The sequence below is a fragment of the Festucalex cinctus genome, chromosome 3, assembly GCF_051991245.1.
Source record: "Festucalex cinctus isolate MCC-2025b chromosome 3, RoL_Fcin_1.0, whole genome shotgun sequence".
Classification (NCBI taxonomy): Eukaryota; Metazoa; Chordata; class Actinopteri; order Syngnathiformes; family Syngnathidae; genus Festucalex; species Festucalex cinctus.
The window spans coordinates 29,100,837-29,120,515 of NC_135413.1; the positions used below are offsets into that span (position 1 = coordinate 29,100,837).

A 19,679-nucleotide genomic window follows, 5' to 3' on the forward strand; every position below is an offset into this window, starting at 1 on the left:
GCATTCCCAGAGAAACCCAGAGGCACGCTAACCATATACTCAACACCCTTCTCCATTTGTCTCAGTCAATGTTCTTGGCTCATGCTCGCAGATTTTGGTCACCGGGTGTGTGGAGGTCAAAAACGTCGCCTCTGACTCTGGAGTTTACACTCCGGAAGTGCACTTTCCCAAGCTCTCGCCTCATCGAGCTCCCCTGGGATGCTGGGTGGGAATGACAAAAATCTGTGTTTCGGCTCAGGCATGTTGTAGAGCAGCAATGGGACTGTGAGGGAGCTCTGGTGGGAATTTGCAACAAGGAAGCTGTTAGAAAGAGACACGGAGCGATACAGGAAGTTAGGCGGAGAAGACTTTTGGCTCTGCAGCTCAGTTAAAGAGACTATGGCTTGGAGGAGAAATTTGATCTGGAGCCCAGAGGATAATGTTAGCAAGCAGACGGGTTGTCAAAAAGATCTGGAGGTCGGCTTTCTCTTTCAGGCCTATGTCCACTGTTGTTGTGGCAAAAAGTTTGACCATTTGAATCCAGAATTCCAAAGTATATGTTAACATTAACTGGTTTGTTGCACTGCTTGCTATGGGGCATCGTTCCCACTAATTGATAGTGCAGTTCTCACCTGGTTGTAACATTCCGGCCCTTTGGCACACAGGTAGTAAGAAGTGTTATGAGGGTCTTTAATACGGTCGTGGGTGTTGAAGGGTACAGCAGAACTGTTTAGACAAAGGATGCTCTGTCCCTTAATATTCTAAGTGAGCTTACCAATTAACATTTATCACCGCTTGCTAAACAGTGAGGCCATTTTCCAGGAAAAGCGGCGTGTTCTTTTGTTGGCGAGACTTCCTGTCTTACTCTGCAAAGGCAGATACATCCATTGATCAACTAAAGAAGCAGAATAGCCACAGACCAGTAGACCTTATTTCAGCCAGCATGAAAGAAATGACTCTGCAATTTTCTAAAAGTAGGACACTTGTGGATATTAATAGTAATAGACTGTGGGTGATGGCTTCAGTCCAGAATTAAGTTTTTTAACTTAGGTGGAGATGATCAACAACAGAAGCAACACTTCTGTTGAGGGAATTTGGAACTGTTGTTGGTTTTATTTTGGTAGCTTTCTACTTCCTGTTTTTGTTCCATTGCTGTTGGCTTGTTATGACTCTCAGTTGTTGTGCTGTAAATCAGTTAGTTCCGAACAAAGGACTTTGGTTTCCATCTAAACTGCCATTTTAGAATCTCTAGTAAGCTGACTAGTGATTTGCTTGACTCTTACGATCAAACAGTGCAATGTTATTTGTGTGTTTTAACATTTTACAATCATTGAATAGTTGAATGTTTTACAATTTCATGTTCTACAAACATTTTCATTGTTTCAAAGTGAAGAGTGTTTTTAAACTATTTCTTCCTTTTAACAGATTCATATGAGATTAAAATGCTATTTAAAACACGGCCAGTAGAGTTAATAAATGTTGTATGGTTGCGACAGCGTTGGACTCTGGAGTGAATTATTGCAAATATAATTGATCTCAGTTGGAAATTTTGCACCACCAAATTGAAGTGTCTCAGCATGGAATGTGGTGAAACTTTGAGGTACGGTTTCCAGGTTATTGAATGCATTTCTCTCGGTTGAAGCCTCGGCGTCTGAAGCTTTTCGCCTGCGTGTGTCTGAAGACGCGAGTCGTTTAATCTGACACAGACGGCGCTCTGGATGAGGCTAAATGGGCCAAAGTTGCAGCGGTTTTTAGAGGAGGGCCCGAAAATGCGTTGGCATGGGCCCCTAGTTTGTGGAGCCAGTGGGATAATTGGGAGCAGACTGGGGATGAGTTAAGGGCTCAGCCGATGGGATCTTTTCTGACAGTCGGGAGGAGGAGCCGACTCCCCCATCTGTGAGGAGATGTAACGTGATCTCCAAGATGGAGAGAGCAGGAAGAGATTTGTTTGTTCTGCCTAATAAATTTGTCCTCCTTTTCATCTAACTCTCGTTCTATCCTCATTGGGTTCTTGTTTTGAAGATCTTGAAATCAGCATATTTGGAATTGGTGAAGCACTTGTGAATTGTGATGGTAAGATTTTGCAAACTCTGTGTGTTTATTTTTCTTTTCTGTGCTTATCTCCTCAAAGTGCATCATTAGCCAGCAAGCTGCTTCGTTTGCACGCAGTAGACTTTGGAATACAAGCTCAGAACTCTACATAGAACACAAGACTTGGCGTCTAAAGGCCTGAGGTTAGACTTTGACGGTACGACCATTTGTAAACTCTGACAGGTGCAAAAGCTTATTAGAAGATTTATCTGACGTTTTCCTTTGGTTTTGTGTCATTTTTACTTTAACTGGCTTGTATGAATTTGAGGTTCTCAACGGGTTAAAAAGCCAATATTTCAGCGGCATTTGACTTTATTTTTTTTTTAAATCTCTGGAGCTTAAACTTACATTTACTTCAGGACACAAAACACATCTTTTCTTTTTGCTAGCATAAAGACGAACAAGAAAATAACCATTCATTATGCGGCGATCATGAGAAGCCTGCATTGGTGTGGCGCTCGGTTGGATCAGAGGTTCTGAAGTATAATTTGGTGTTTGTTTACGCCTTCTCCGAGGTAATCATTTAGCCCATTCTTAAAAATCCCACTGGAATAGGCAGACGCAATAACAAGAAAAAAACGGACCGTGTGAATTGAAATATGCAGCAATTGTGTTGTATATCTTCAATTCTGTCAGCTTATTTATGTCTAACCCGGTTTGCTCTCTGCCGTCCATCGTTTGCTAATGACGGAGCTGGACGATGGAGAGCGTGCGGCACAGCAGGACACGTGCTATTAATGGATGGAATACATCCAGTGGCGTACCAATAAATGTCCCTATACCAATTGCCTGTTTGGCTCTGTTCCAAAGCCTTGCTATGAAATCAGCTTGGAAAAGCAGCGGGGGGCCCCCAGAGCAGGACAGAGACCCAACCAGAGAGCGTTAAAAGAGTGAAGGAGACTGTTGAGCCGAGATAAAATTCCATTGTTTATTTGCCTGACTCCCTCCTTCCCCTCCATACGTCCCTTCCTTTACCATCAAGCCTTCCTCTGCTCCGTCTTCAGGAAGCTGAAGCAAAATGGTGTGCAAGAAAAACTGCAGAAGAGGCAGTTGGGCAAACATTCAGAGTTGTATTACATTGATAGCAGACGAGGATCTGGCCCAGGCCAAAGTGGGCCAAATCTTTCAAGGATCGGGTCTTCTACTCAGTGTGGGTGCAGAAAGAAAGTAAAGAAAATAAACCTTTGTCCCCTTTTACATTATCTGAATCCAATTATAGCATATCGTGTTGCTCCACTATTTTTTTTTTTTTTTTTATGTCAAACCACACTTTTTTTTTTTTTGCTTTCCACGTGTGGTGCAAGTCTGCACCCTGACTGAGAGCGCTGAAAAGCAGCCAGCGACTTTTGTCCTTTTTAGGCATGTAGAAAACAGAGACAAGAGCGCAAGCGTGCAGTTTGGGGTGGGGGGGGCGATGAAGTCACGTTTAGCTGTTCCTGCAGGGCTGGATGGTGTGATGGAGCTTTGGATTTTTATGAGAAGCAGCTGTTGGAGAGAGAGAGAGAGAGAGGCAAATCGCCGACAACAACCTAGAAGCCCGATAAAGCCGGCTATGAAGCACATTGTGAGATGACAAGAACTCCTTAAACACCAAACATTAACATCAACAGATTGGTACGTGGCGATTCAAACCCATGACACGGCAGACGGACTTGAGCGCGCGTATGTGTGCATAACATTGGCGCGAGTCGGCTCTTGTCCTCCCTTTTGTCAGCAGCGTTTTACAGCCAATGGAGCGTGTGGAATCTGTCAGGGAGAGTTTATCGCGCTCTCAGGTGATCGCTCGGCGAGTGTCAGTGAAGTGAGGCGGTGCTCGAGCAGGTGAAAGGGCGCACATACGACTTTTCCTTTGCATTTTTCAACCTAATCTCATCTAATCATTCCAGCAGATGAGGTGTTGTTTTCATTGCAGTTTGTTTGATAGCTAAAATGATTATGTGGGGGGGAAAAAAAAAAAACGTAATTGATTTCCAGGAATCTTAGGCTGGAGTTACACAATCATGATGTGGCACAATTCAGCCATGCGTCATGGCAGTTTGTTTAAAAAAAAAAAAAAAAAAAAGGGGGGGGGGGGGGGTTTAGTTGGACACCTTGCATTGGATATCATTAGATTTGAATCAGGTCGCTTCCAAATGTGAATGAATATCAGATAAGCAACTGCAGCATAAACGGAAAGATTGGCGCTTTGCCAATCGGTGCGAGCCTGACTTCATCGAAATACGTCTGTGATGTGTGCACTCCCGTATCTGCCCAAAATACACAGGAAAAAAAAGCACACGCAAAGAAAAAGACTATTGATTACAAACCGAATGTGGTGGTGACACATCCTAAGTGCACAAACTGTTAGTTAAGGAAAATAATTACCGGCAATGGCCAACTAGGGGATTTTAAGATTACATGAATGAAACCTATACCAGATATTATTCAAATGACATAGACAGTCAAGAATAGACCTGTAGTGTAAAATCCACCCAGATTTAGTATAAAATATCTATGGACATGTGACTGTGTCTTTCATTGCCATTTATGTTATCCATTCATCTCTGTTTTTAAAATAAAAATTTCCATGGGATGTAAGAATGTCTCCACTCCCATTTACTTGACATGATCTTGATGACTATATTCAGGCATCTGAACATTGTACAAGCAATCATATACGAAGTTGCTGGTCAAAATAGACCGAGGTCTGTCAATTTGGTTTGATAAGACTTGCCCAGTCCAACATGGCACCATCTAATTGAACAATATCAGTGTCACTCAAGGGAATAACTGATAGTTGGTTTCATTTAGTAGCCACTCAGTGGCCAAATAACCCAACTGCAGATAGAAATCTTCAGCGGGGTTTGTTATGCAACTGATTGTTAGCTCTGATGCTCTCCGTCTGACCCGCCACTATAACCGTCTTGTAAACGCTTTAAGGCATTTTTTCGAGTCTGCGATGTCCATCGAGCTCTTGCTGTGTTTGTTCTAAGGATACGATCTTTGGTTTGTAAAATGAGCTTTGGCTCAAGGCCACTGATGACGACGGTATATAAACACTACAGCATTTACTGCTGATTCAGGTAAAGACAGTGTTCTGGTTGGAGATTGTTGAATCATTCCATTGGTAGAGAATTGTTTTGGATCTTTGGATGTAAGGTGTTTCTAGAAAGGACCAACAATGTAAAGGTTCTTTGGGTGGTTAATAGTCAATTTTTCACCTTTTTACTGTACTGAATGGGGCTTGAAACTTGTTGAATATGTAGTCTGAGCACTTAAGTTATTAAGTTTAAAAACAGTAGGTCTTCTTAGTCTCGCTTTGCTGCCATTTTTCTATAATGGCCATTAGAAATAATGCCAGTTCAAGGAACTATTAATCTCTGCTGCCAGTTACACCTCACAAGACTACCAGGATGAAGGGTCCGGATCGTGTCGAGCTCTTTTGGGTTGCAGTTTCCTGTCAAGTTTTTATTAGCCTCAGCAGATGGCTTCCCTAACCCCTGTCTGCATTGTTATGGCGGCCATCTTTCCGCAGAGGTGAGCGGGGTCACAATAGCTGCAGATAACTACAGGACGCCGAGCATTCACCGCCGTTTCCTGAGCAACCGAGAGCTGTAAAACTGGCCAATCGGATAAATTTTGGAGGCGCTCCTTGACAGGTTTGAGCAAGTACCGGGAAGCGTCATGCAGTGTGAATGAGTCAAGTTTGAAGCAAGTTTAAACTTGATCGTATTTATGCTGAGGTGCATTGAAGAAAAAATAAGGCATGGATTTTTCGAAACCTTTTTCTGTTGGTTTTTGGGCTCAAAACGTTGAAGCAGGACAGACTGCTTGTGTGTACTGTTTTTGTAGTCAGTGCAATAGTATACTTGTATTATTCTTTGCAATATCCACTTTCCTCTTCAGTTTTGACAACCCCAGTCGCCCCAATACACCTCTCCGATTTTCAGTTTCTCGCATCTTTTCATTGTCCATATGAGCATAAAAACATTCAAGACTCTATACATCCTTTAGAGCCCCCCCATTCATGGGTCTCAGTACAGTATTTATGTTATTAATGTTATTTAAGATGGAGAGTGGGGAGCTAAAACCACTCCGTTTCCCTTCAAACGTGACCTCTGCCCAACTTCCATCTGAAAATAATTTGGGCCTACAGGCCAGACATTGGATGGCTGACGCAAACCCTTGTCTTGGTCGGGTGGGAGTGTATGTCGGTGTGTATTGGGGGTGGTTGATGTGGGGGGGGTTTTGACAAAGCAGTGAAGAGGTCTCAGTTGAACCTTAAGCCAAATGAGCTGTGGTGTGCTTTAGTGATAAAATCAGAGTGCCTTTCACTGTCATGTTTTGGTTCTGTTTGGGGTAGGTTTTGCTTTGTTTTTGTTGGGTTTTGAGTTTGTCATGTTTATGTTCTGCTTTTCTTGTCTTCCCTAGTCTCGTTAAGCCTTGCCATGTCCACCTGTGTTTGCCTGCCCTTCCTCATGTGTCAACCAATCAGCTCCCCCTTCCACTTGTGTCTTGCCCAGCTGTGTCTCGTCGTGTGTAATTAGTGTGTGTACTTAGTCATCGGTTTTCGTTTCAGTTCTTGTCGGTTCATTTTTCCTGTTTCCCTACGTTCTTGCTTGCCATAGTTAAGTCTACTCTTGTATAGTTTTTCCTGTCGGTATTTTGTTATTCTTTGTCACCAAGCCTGTTTGCCACTTTAGTTTTTTGTTTGATTAAATTGACTCCTTTTGAGCACCTCTGCCTCCCTGACTCGTTCCACCTCCTGCACTTGGGTCCACCACCACGCTTCCGAGCCCTGACAGAAGGAAAAACTATACAAGAGTAGACTTAACTATGGCAAGCAAGAACGTAGGGAAACAGGAAAAATGAACCGACAAGAACTGAAACGAAAACCGATGACTAAGTACACACACTAATTACACACGACGAGACACAGCTGGGCAAGACACAAGTGGAAGGGGGAGCTGATTGGTTGACACATGAGGAAGGGCAGGCAAACACAGGTGGACATGGCAAGGCTTAACGAGACTAGGGAAGACAAGAAAAGCAGAACATAAACATGACAAACTCAAAACCCAACAAAAACAAAGCAAAACCTACCCCAAACAGAACCAAAACATGACATTCACAGGGGGAAAACCTTTGAAAAACATACAGCGATGACTTAAAAATGGGCCCAGTTATGTCTATATCTCATTGAAGACTTCCACTAGCTTGAGTACAGCCTTGGACGCAAACAATTCGACTGGAAAACTTTTGGTCTGGAGAATGAACTGTAGGCATACGTAGGCAGGAGTGTTTGTTATGCGACAGCTTCAAATGTAGTCAACGTTTCGAGCCTGACCTATTTTCCTCGATTTTGTTGACATTTTTGTCACACTAATGCCAGAGTCTCACTCACTAATGCACCACCGGCCTCAAATTTGATGATGCATGTGGAAGATCTTTTGCTGCTCTCCAAGAGGCTCTGGTTTCATTGTGCTCTGACAAATGGACCAAGTAATAATTTCAAACTGGTGAAGCACTCCCACTCGCACTTGTCTTGGCAGCTCATATCCACGATAAAGAACACAGGGAATTGCATATTCCTGGAAAACGTTGATTTATATTGTGGATCCATTGGAGAGTTAGCAAAAAAACTGAATGGATAGAGCACAATTGAGAGACCCACACTCTTATTTCTCAGTTTGAATGACTGCCAATCATTTACATTCCATTCCTCGGATTTTCATTTGTATTCCCTGCTTGTAATGGATTCGCATGTAACTCATTGAATCTTGAATGTGATCTTGTCGCATTGTAAACAAATGCTGCGTGTTTATCATCCGTTTTCCTCCTCTTGTCTGCTCATGCAGGATGCCAGCTGCTAGCACAATGACCGGTGGGAGGGCGCTGCTGCTCTGTACAAACACTGACAACAGTATCTACCAATCAGTCAACGGGTAGGTCTCTCAAGTCATTTGCTGCTATTGTATATGAGCGCGATGGACTTCGGAATTTGCACCCCCTTGTTCGATTGGTCTTTGGGGATGGGGGGAGATGTTTGGTCCAATTCATGCACAATGGTCATCTTGTACCTCAAAATCTGCAGCATGTATTATAATGGGGCTAAGAGCTGCAGGACAGTTGGCCATCTGGTTACTGTTGTTGTCCCCATCTTGCCACTGTCTATTGACCTCTTGCCATATGTCATATTTTTAATACTGATTAGTGCTATTTAGATCACAATGAACAGATTTGGTGTATTGTGTTGACAGAATTCATTTTTTTCCAGGTTGTAGCATACTTTACTCTCTTGAGACTTGTAAATGTAATCATTCTTCTAATCTAATTCTAATCATCCAATCAATATTTTTTCTTAAAAAAAACAAAATCGTTTTCGCCACTAGTTGAGTGTTAATCTTATTGGCTAGCATTCCATATTGTTAATTTCAACATCTACCCAAGTTGTTTTCCTGATCATAAACAAATTTACCTTTATTCAACCCCCCACAGCTCCTCTGATTTTCCTTGGATTTTCTGTTTGACCCACTTTTCCCCCCAGTGTTGCTTCATCCTTTATAAAAACTGCTGTTTCAACTGAGGGACATGGAGGGAGCGAAAACTGGGCACAGGAAACAAGGAGAGTGGGCCAAACTAATAAAACCAAATGCAATTTGGACGAGGATTACTTGGTCCCGTGTACTTGTGGGGCATAGTTCCTTTTACAGTCAGTCATTTTCCCCAAGAGATTTCCTAAAGATAGCACAAACGTCACCCAATGCAAGGCCATGTTTCCTGTGTTTGTTTTTAATTCAATAATTCTAAGAATGGATTTTGCGATTTGGTGGGCAAAACTTGGTTGGTTCGCTGTAGAAAAGATCTACACCTCGCCCACTTCTTTTGTATAGTTATGTCTCCTCCGTCGCTGACATAGACTTTAGTCTGTGTGGAGCTTGTAAACTTTGACCTTCTCGCAAAGGGTTCAAAGAGTCATGACCTAGTAATCTTTTTGGACTGACTCACATGCACCAGATGTCTGAGCTTTTTTCTCCTCCAACTGGAATTCTTGTTTGCCCAGTAACCTTGTGGCACCAAATGACACTGTCATTTGTCAAAGCTATTATGGGTTTTATGAAGTCTACAACTAAACTGGACTGAAAGGAATTTTAACTAAATTGTTGATCTGTTCCTTTCGTACTTTGGAACATTTTTCACAAGAGAACGACTATTCATAAAAAGTACCTGGGGAGTTGGTGTTAATTTGTTCACAGACAAACAAACATACCCAATTTTTTTAGGCTTAAAGCCATTAATCTAAATGGGGTCCAAGCAGATGTTGCGAAAGCCTTCTGGGAATCGCTTTGTTTTTGATGTTTTTGTTGTTGACGTTAATTTCTTTTTCTGTTCCTTTTCCAGACTCCAGTGCTGTGGCTTGAAGATTGGGGAGACTCCGTCGTCTGTGGTGCCCCGGCGCCAAGAGGTGTGTTGGCTACCAGGGGACCGAGACAAGAGGGACACTGCTGTTCGCGCCGTTCGTCCCATCTCCCCCGCAATCAGCCTGCGGGACAGCCCGGGTCTTCCAGGCAGCATGCTGACTCACAGGAGAGCCGCCAGCACCAGTGACCCGAGAACTCCCAACGTGGAGAACGGACAGTGCGGCAAGCTGAATAAGGGCCAAGCTGGAGTCAAGGCTGCAAGTATCCGCGATAAAATCTCCCAATGGGAGGGCAAAAAGGAGCCCAGCCAAGCAATTCCTATTGACACTTGTCCGCTTAGCACAACACAGAAGGAAATTGAGTCAGTCAGAAAAAAGGAATTCAAACCTCCGGAGGTCCAACGGACGAACAGCAAGAGGTTTGTGAGCTGGGACAGGCAAGACTCAGGAAAGGAAAATGCCGGAAAGCTTGGGGATGTGAGGACTAAATCTCCTGAAGGCCCAACAAACAAGGACAAAGAAGTCATTCTAGAGCGAGGACTGCGGGCTACTAAGGCAACAGAACAGCCCCAAGACAAGAAAACTGTTTTAACTCATGTTAAGAAACTGGAAAAGGCAACAAAAGAGGTTCCGAGTGGAACGTCTCTGGCTTTTCCAGGGAATTACTTCTGCCCACCATCAAAAGAGGAGCTGGAAGAAACAGAAAAGCGTGCTCATGAACCCATTTTCGGGACTTTTGATGTATCTCGGCCTCTTGGCTTGAGGTGGAGGAGCGAGGGCGATCCGGAGAACGTATACAGCGAGCCAGGCGCTCCGTCGATTAACCCTTTGCCAAAGCCTCAGAGAACATTCCAGCACCACACGCCGCCTTCTACCCCACTTTCACGACCCGGCTCTTGTAAGGGCAAGAGGACTTTGCCTCCGTTGCCCTCCATTCCACCTCCTCCTCTACCCACCTGCCCACCTCCCGGAGTTTGCAGGAGGCCATGGACGGACAGATCTCATGACAGCAACAACAGGTAAGACGGGATAGAAAATATATACAGTGTTAAGTTGTAGGGATGTTTGATACAACTTTCTTCAGACCAATAGAATAGTAGTGCTACAGTAGTAGTAGTAGTAGTCGCACCTCTTGAGTAGCCACTGATGCCAATACCAATATCACAAGTACTTTTGATAAACAAAATGTCCGCCAAAAAAGGACAGATAATTTTAAAGAAAGACCTACATATATCCCAATATCAAATTTTTCTTTGAAATTGCATGAAATTCACGAATTCACTGCCAGCCTAGAAAAAAAATATTTTTGACGTCAATTGCCGTCAGTGGCAATGAATGAGTTGTTGGCAATTTTATATTCTTCTAATTTCTCACTTCTAGCTCCTGATTGTAAAATGGCCACAAGAGGGTGGTCCGCGTCGTAAGTACTGATATGGACTCGCCCATTCCTCTTCAGCTTCTGAATGTTTTGGCCAGAAGTATCCTACTCCGACATTGATATCGGATAACTGTCCAATATCAGCAAAAACCAAAACTGTATCGGATTATATTGGTCTACAAAATTTCCGATATAAACAAGCAGTCCATTCCAGACTCCGCACCTGCTCTTTTAGGTTGTTTTGTTGAGATTGAATTGACCTAACCCAAATTATTGGAATAAATGGGTTATACTGTACTTTCTGAAAACCACATTTGCTGACTATTGTTCTTTGTTTGAATAGTAGCGCTGGATCAAGTGTCTTCGAACATTTCATACTAAAATTTAAACAAAGCATTTATCGTTCCTACTGACAGTACACTAGGCTGCAATATCAGTACCGTATCGGAAGTGAAAAAGTTCATCACTGGTATTAGTAATGAAATACACGAGGTGCACAATACTACATTTGGTTCTTAGGCAGAAATTGAATAGGATGTTTAGAGATGACCTGTACAACTGAATCAAGCGGCGAAGTGAACATCCCCTAACAACATCTGCTGTAAATCACTAGCACCGGGGAAGTGACATCACACAGTTCCTCTATCCCACAGAATTAGCTCACTGGTTGGATGTGAGGAATGTACAAGAAACTCATTCCGTCTTCTAGTCTCACTTGTAGATGTCGCAGTGTGAGCCATGTCGAAGAGAGGCCCCTTGTTTCTATTAAAAAAAAAAAAAAAAAAAAAAGTGTTGGCACGAAAACTTCATATGTAAGGTCTTTTTCCACATTGCACATATGTTACCAAGAATTGATTTTTGCACAATCAAAAATTGTGTATGCAAAAAGCCCTCCCCCTCAATGACCTGGATTCTTGTGCACTTCAAGCTTGGCTTGGTTCACTTGCATTCCGCACCGTATGTGGAGGCTGCTCGCTCTTCAAGTGTTCTGTGTTGAAGTCTGTTGTCTGCTTTTGCAAATTGTGAATTTTGCAAACTATATGAAAATTCACCGGAAATTATCTTTGGTGATGTATTTAACTCATTCACTCCCAGCCATTTTGACAGAAGCAATCCCGTTCGCTCCCGGCTGTTTTACTGGATTTTGACTGATTTTGCAAGGCCCACAGAATATTGTGTTCAATTGCTATAAAAGCATGGAACGTATCCAAAGAAAGATTAAAGTCTCTTCTTTCATCAGGAAAAAAAGTTTCTATCTGTTTCCGTTTTGCAGCAATTAGCATTAGAAGAGAGCTAAGTTTCATCAGTTTTCGCAAATCTATTCAAAATTGTAAGTAATTGAGCTTTTTTTCTACATGGCCCTGGTTGATCTCCTTTGCTCTGCTGCCACCTGCTGGCCGTTTATGTAATAACTACCATTTCTGCAACCGTTCTTTGCAGTTGAGAGGCTGCATCAAAGCCTTCTGTATGCTCTAGCATTAAAAAAACAACAACAAAAACGTATAAATACGTCTTTAAAAAACGTATTTATACGTTATTGGGAGTAAATGAGTTAATGAAAGAGAGGGCTTGAATTTGATTGATAGCTTTTAAGAAAAAACTCTTAACAGTGCAAAATTATAGCACTTGTGTGGGACAATCTTCACCTGTTATTTTTTCATAATAATATTCATGTTTCCGTGCCCTCCTCAGGAAGTCTTATGAATTTGAGGACCTGCTCCAGTCGTCTTCAGAAAGCTGCAGGGTTGACTGGTACGCTCAGTCCCGCCTGGGCCTCACACGCACTTTATCGGAGGAGAATGTCTACGAGGACATCATTGGTAAACAATACGCTTGATGCATATTCATTTTTTAATTATTTTTTTTTGCATGTGTGTCACAGAGGGGGGGGCGAAGAATGTGAACCCGCGTTTGCTCTGGTTTTAATTTCAGAGCCACGCTGCTCTACTTTTATTAAAAAATGAGATGCCAAAACCCGACCTACATTCCTGCCTTATTGTCTGCGGTGTTGTACCAACCCCACCTCGAGCCTGTTTAATATCATAACATGTAATGGTGCCGTCGTATGGTCAAAGTTGACCGCTGGGATCGCCGGCAGGAGGCATTTTATTGGGCGAAAGCCACGACACATTACTGGCAACAGATTCAGCAGAGTTGGCATACGCAATTATGACTGCGGGTTGACAATGAAGTTGAATCAATTCATCCGCCCTTGTCTCAGGATTGCGGGATAATAGGGTGACCAGGATTTCTCTCTGAAAATGAAATTCACAATAAATTCTCACCGGGAACTATTTCTAACAAATTTAATGGCTAGTCAATCCGCTTTTGTTATTACTTTAGTTAATGCTAAGCAGTGACGTCAGCTGGACGGGTCTATAAAACACATATCTATCTTTCTATTCTTTGGCAATATGTGTACCTCTGGATTATTTTGTTGCTTTGTAGCCCTTAAAAAAATAAATTAAAAAAACAAAACAATCTTTTCCCCCGATTTCGATCAGACAGACAGCATCCACCAGAAACACTCCTCATTATTTAAGTCGGAATTTTTGATGCCACCCTGATGCAGTCAAAGGCAGGCAGGAAAGGCCGACCATGTGGACAGACAGACGCAGCTCTCTTCAGGAGGCCCCACGTGTAATGTCTTCATGTCTGTCAGTGTTTCCAGATGGAGTGGAAAGCAAGTGTCATCAGTATGCGTATCCTGACACATTCCTGGGAGACTGATGCAAAGCCACATGCGCACAAGCATGCACGCAAAAACAATCGAGATTATTGCGAGTGCTGAAAAATTGTATGCCGTTTGACTTAAGAAAGGAAAAGACTGCCAAAAGCGCGACAAATGTCAGACGTACCCGTGATTGAAAGGAAAAATTGCGCCTTGTGGCTTTTTCTTTGGCTTTTTTACTTTTTGCCATTGCTCCCAAACAAAATGGTGTCAACAAGGGGTTGAGGAGAATTACATTTCATCCCTGGTTGTCAATGTTAACAGACTGATTTGACATTTTTATTGTTAACAGTAGTTACCGTAACTTTTTATTATATTTGCATGCCGATAATTAAAAAAACCCAAAAACAACAACAAGAAAAAATGCATTACGTTTTTGTAATTTGCCTTTCAAGACTTGTTTTATTGCTTTCACAATGAGGAGTAGCAAACTTGATTGATTGTGCACTTGTATGACTCAGAGTGAGTGATATTCGATGACACAACGTCCTTTCAAATCTGACTTTTTTTTTTTTTTTTTTTTTTTTTTTTTTTTTTTTTTTTTTAGCTTTGTAATCATGGGTTCAAAGAAGCCAAGTGCATTTTGTTTTTGTTTTTTTCATCATTTTAAATCGGATATCTTCTATTAAAATAAAACTGTCTATTTCTACCCTTTTCTATTTATGGTAAACAGTATACAGTGCAGTTTATGGTGTAAAATAGTAAAAAAAAAATAATAATAAAATAAATAAATAAAAATAAAAATAAAATAAAAAAAACTTGGAACGGATTAAAATTATTTACATTAATTATAATGGGAAAAATTGCTTCGGATTTCGAACAATTCGCTTTTGGAACAACCTTCAAACCGACGTTTGACTGTATTACAAAAGCATATTTTTCCCTGGTTACTGTTTATTAACCAGTGATTGGTGTTTATTTCGTACTTTGAATTCGTATAGTGATAAACAAAAAAAAGGGAGGGATTAATGTTGTACTATGTCACCGGTTTGGTCATTGTTTTCCAGAGTAAAAACAGATGTTTGCAAATATCTTGTTTTGTTTAAACACAGAAGATAATCAGTCTCTCTTCATGAAGGACTACAGAAATCAGTTACTGTTGTTATGCTGAAATCAGAGGATTTAGACAATTTTAAATTAAAAAATGGCCCCAAACAATTACTCGTTGATGAAAATAGTTGTCGATTAATTTGATAGTCGATGACTTGTCGATTAATCAATTAATTTTGACAGCTCTAATGAATATACACTGATTGGTACAAATACACACAACACATACATATACCGGCAGTAAATCTTGACTACAGAAAAAAAAAAAATCACATGCAATTATATATGGCTTAAACATGCAACATTAGAAATGATAGACATTAAGCAAAATAATTGCTGCAGGCTGCTGGTGATGTCACCGTCATTGAAATCATTATGGTGTGAACAGTCAGCCAAGGCGACATAAATGTTATGTAATGTTTGATATTCGTACTGACGATAAATTAACGAGCAAATTCATGCCTATTAATACCCCGCATCATTTCCAACGCGGTGAGCTATGAGCAATATGCCGTCGATATGACGTCATCGCCACACTGCGAGTGATTCGATGACACCATCGCCACATCATCTCTTTAAACTTACTCCTGCATAAAATGTCTCCCATTTCAGTTCCAATAAGTGTTTGGATTAAGACGTGTCGTAAGTCACTCGTCCCCCCCCGAATGAGACGCACATCTTGCCTTTTTGGAGTTCCAATCCATTGAGAGATGGTTATGCTATTACGGGTTGTTAAAATATGAGGCGCAATAAAAATCAGAAGGGAAAAATGCTACTTTTGTTGGCGTTCGCGTGGCTGTTTGATTCCCCGCGTTGCCGCAACGAGCTGAGTAAGCACGCCGCTATGTCTGCGAGCGCTCTGCAACATCTGGAGTTGGAATCGTCTGGCTGATATATGGAAATATTTTTGGGGGTGATGTTATAAGAGGCTGTTTCATAACCTAGGTGTTTCTGTTTTTGTTCTCCCGAAGACCCTCCATCCAAGGAGAATCCCTACGAAGACATTGAGCTGGAGAGAAGTTGCCTCGGGAGCAAATGTGTCTCACCTGCCTCCTCGTCTCCCGTTCCTGACACTCCAACTAAGGTAGATGCAAGACTTTGAAGACAGCCAGTATTGTCGTTATTGGGATCGCGGGTCAGATGGGGCTATGCCTGCTGACTTTGAGTGAAAGGTGGGGCAAATATATTACTTTTTTTTTCTTCTTTTTAATTAGATTTGATTAGTTATCAATACCTAACTTGAGTATTTATTATTCTGGTGACCATTCAATCAATCAATCAATCAATCAATCATTTTATATATATATATATATATATATATATATATATATATAGCATCTTTCATACATTCAAATGCAACTCAAAGTGCTGAACAATTAAAACATCCATCCATCCATCCATTTTCTTGACCGCTTATTCCTCACAAGGGTCACGGGGGCTGCTGGCGCCTATCTCAGCTGGCTCTGGGCAGTAGGCAGGGGACACCCTGGACTGGTTGCCAACCAATCGCAGGGCACACAGAGACGAACAACCATCCACACTCACACGCACACCTAGGGACAATTCGGAGCACCCAATTAACCTGCCATGCATGTCTTTGGAATGTGGGAGGAGACCGGAGTACCCGGAGAAGACCCACGCGGGCACGGGGAGAACATGCAAACTCCACCCAGGAAGGTCCGAGCCTGGACTCGAACCGGAGACCTCAGAACTGGGAAGCGGACGTGCTAACCACTCGACTACCGTGCCGCCCCAATTAAAACATCCATAATACAATAAAAAGAAAAAGCCCCCATATATCCCCATTATCGTACCCACAGAAACAACATGGTGGGGCACAGAAGAACCCTGTGAGGAAAGGCACCGCTTACTTTGAATCCCTACATTTGCAAACACACTATATATACTTTCTGTTCCATAATTTGACAAAAGAGCCTTATTTATTTTTTTTATCCACAAATGGCTACAAGTTTAAAAAAAAAAAAAAAAAAAAAAAAAAAAACGACAGACAGGTAAAGTAAACTGTGGTTGAGATTTTTTTTATTGAGCTCTTGGGCTCTTAAAAAGCAGAAAAAAACTGTCACATGTATGAATAAATTAGAGCTGTCAAATATAATTGATTAATCAACAATCAATTATCAAATTAATCTGCAACTATTTTAATAATCGAGTAATCGTATCAAGTCTTTTTTTTAATTTAAAATTGTAAAAATCCTCTGATTTCAGCATATCAACAGTAATTATTTGCACATTTCTGCAGTCCTCATGAAAGAATGTTTAAACAAAATGAGACATTTCAAACGAGTACAAAATCAAAATCAAATTTTAATTCACTATACGAACACTAGGTACGAAATAACCACCAATCACTGGTTAATAAACATTAATCAGGGGGGAAAAAATTAGTTTGGAGCCATTTTTTTTTTTATTTAAAATTGCACAAATCTTCTGATTTTAGCATATCAGTAGTAATTGTTTACTTAATTTATGTAGTCCTTCATGAAAGAAGACAAAATCAATCTCCACTTTTTTTAAATTCACTATACGAAATAACCACCAATCACTGGTTAATAAACATTAATTAAACCTCCTTATGTGTTCCCATTCATTTGTTCTATTGCTGTCATTATCAAATATTTTTAGTAATGATTAATATATCAATTATTCAATATTAATCTAATCGGGTTCATTTTAATTTTTCCCTGATTAACATTCACTGCCTTTGACAAGTATACTTGTCAATTGTATTTTTTAGAGCGGTGCTAAATGGGGGCGAATCTGAGCATGCTCCACTGTAAATATCAAACTTGGAAACAACTTTACTGATGCCCAACCACCGGTAGATGACATCATTGCCCCATTTTATAGGAAATAAACACAGTTTTAGAGTCCATGGGAGAAATGGCTGTATTTTGGCAAACCTACATTTTTCTGCTGTCAATTATAAAAGAACGGGACGGGACAAAAAGTAGGGAGTCTATTCTGTTATTTGGTAGATTCGGTTTATATATAATTATTGAATGTAATATCACGTGAGTATTGGAAATGTAAAAATTTTCTATAATGACTGGCAGTGAATAGCAAAATCAAGTACCAGTTTCTTACTGTCTGTGTGCCAACAGCTGTGCTCCAAGCCCGGCTTCTTCAGGCAGAGCTCCGAGCGACGGAGTTTCAAGCTGTTGGAGTTGCGCAAGACCAACAGGGACGCCGGCGTGTGCTCGCCGTCACGCGCCAGCCCGCCTTCCACGCCCAGCAGCCCCGACGACACCCCGTGTCTCTCCGGGGACCCGTACAACCGACGGCGGAGGAAAATCCCGAAGGTCTCATCGCTTCTTTTACTCGACATCCCAGATAGTTTTTTGATGGGTAATATTTAATGCAACGTATGTCTGGAGCGGCTTTTTCGCTGTTTGTACCCTAAAAAAAAACAAAAAAAACAAAGCCGATTTCATATGGGTTTCACTGGGGAATTTCTTCTCTCCAAATTTTTTTGTGTCATTGTTCCTCCCCTTTATGTTCTTCCATATTACTGCTTATAAGCTCTCAATCAATCACCCTTAAATTTATTTTTATTTCTAGCTCGCTTTAAAAATCAACCACAGCAAAGTTCTATACATATTACAGATCAAACAATTTCCAGCATTGAAAAGTTCATATTTTATCCAGAATGAATTTGATAACGTCATTATTTTTTCATTTACAATTAATACCTTTTAAGAAGTAATTTTTCTACTTGCTGTCGACTGATGATGACATCACCTGTGCTGAGGAAGTAGGTAACGGCCAGTCATGGTTCACCTGTTTTCTGAGGTTGGTCAACAAACTGAGCCATGATTGGTCGTTACCTACTTCCTCAGCACAGGTGATGTCATCATCAATCGACAGCAAGTAGAAAAATTACTTTTTAAAGGTGTTTATTGTACATGAAAAATAATGAAGTTATCACATTAATTATAGACAAAATATTAACTTTTTACTGCTGAAAATGGCTCAATGAGTCAAGTATCCCTTTAAACATAAAACACAATAAATATAACAATACCATATCTAACAAATTGACTACCTGACTAACTTTTTGTTTTGTTTTCTAAAGTGCATGCCAGGAAATCGCTTCCTTAGAGGCTTCATTGAAATCACGAGTTGGAGCCTGGGAGACTTTGTTTATTAGATCAGTTAGATCCATTTTGTTGACCTCCTCCAGATGGTGATGAAAATCAATGGCATCTTCGAGGCTCGGAGAGGGAAAAAGCGCATGAAAAAGGTGTCGCAGTCCACCGAGTCCAGCTCAGGGAGAGGTGAGGCTTTACTTAAAAGTTTGATTTTTGTGGGAGAGTTGTTTCATGTTGCCTTTTTTATTTTATTTATTTATTTATTTTTATTTTTTTAATGTAGTAACCGACGATAACAGTGAGTCAGAAAGTGACACGGAGGAGAAACTCAAAGGTAAGAAACATAACTCAGAAAGACATGGGTGTCTTTTCTATCTCATGTGTTTTTTTGTTTTTTTTTTAATTATTATTGCTGTTTTTTTTAGCTCATAGCCAGAGGCTGGTGTCGATCCAGTCCATGCTGAGGCAGACGGGGCGGTACCGGACCTTGGACAGGGATCTCATGGAGGACAGAAAACTCTTTGAGTACTTCATTGTGGTGGCCCTCCACAAGACCAAAGCTGGAGTTCCTTATCTGCCGGAAGTCACGCAGCAGTTCCCTCTCAAAGTAAGCAAGACAGTATTTGCGGAAAAAAACAAAACAAACAAACATGCAAACATGAGTTCAGCCAATTAGAGGTCTGGAAAGAATTGGGTTATGAAATCATTATTATTATTATTATTATTATTATTATTATTATTATTAGTAGTAGTAGTAGTAGTAGTAGTAGTAGTATTATTAATAACAATTGAAAAATGGTTTGACAGGATTCTCATTTTATTCTTAGAATTCTCATTTTAAAGTCAGAGTTCTGACTTTAATCTCAGAATTCTGAATTTAAAGTAATAATTCTGACTTTAATCTCAGAATTCTGAATTTAAAGTAATAATTCTGACTTTATT

General features: G+C 40.9%; 1 protein-coding gene across 3 annotated transcripts in view; it reads left to right on the forward strand.

The window, feature by feature from the left end:
• The window catches only part of LOC144016361 (DENN domain-containing protein 2A), a 38,944-nt gene that overhangs the window by 9,571 nt on the left and 9,694 nt on the right, over positions 1–19,679 (forward strand). For 2 of the 3 annotated variants that reach the window (XM_077517387.1, XM_077517388.1), the window contains 8 exons: positions 7,908–7,994; positions 9,451–10,488; positions 12,540–12,667; positions 15,600–15,712; positions 17,751–17,948; positions 18,830–18,923; positions 19,021–19,071; positions 19,163–19,344. In XM_077517387.1, the coding sequence (XP_077373513.1) occupies positions 7,909–7,994; positions 9,451–10,488; positions 12,540–12,667; positions 15,600–15,712; positions 17,751–17,948; positions 18,830–18,923; positions 19,021–19,071; positions 19,163–19,344 (1,890 nt within the window). In that variant the 5' untranslated portion in view covers position 7,908. Of the gene's footprint in view, positions 1–7,199; positions 7,328–7,907; positions 7,995–9,450; positions 10,489–12,539; positions 12,668–15,599; positions 15,713–17,750; positions 17,949–18,829; positions 18,924–19,020; positions 19,072–19,162; positions 19,345–19,679 lie in introns of those variants that run through there. The other variant, XM_077517389.1, reaches the window with a different exon arrangement.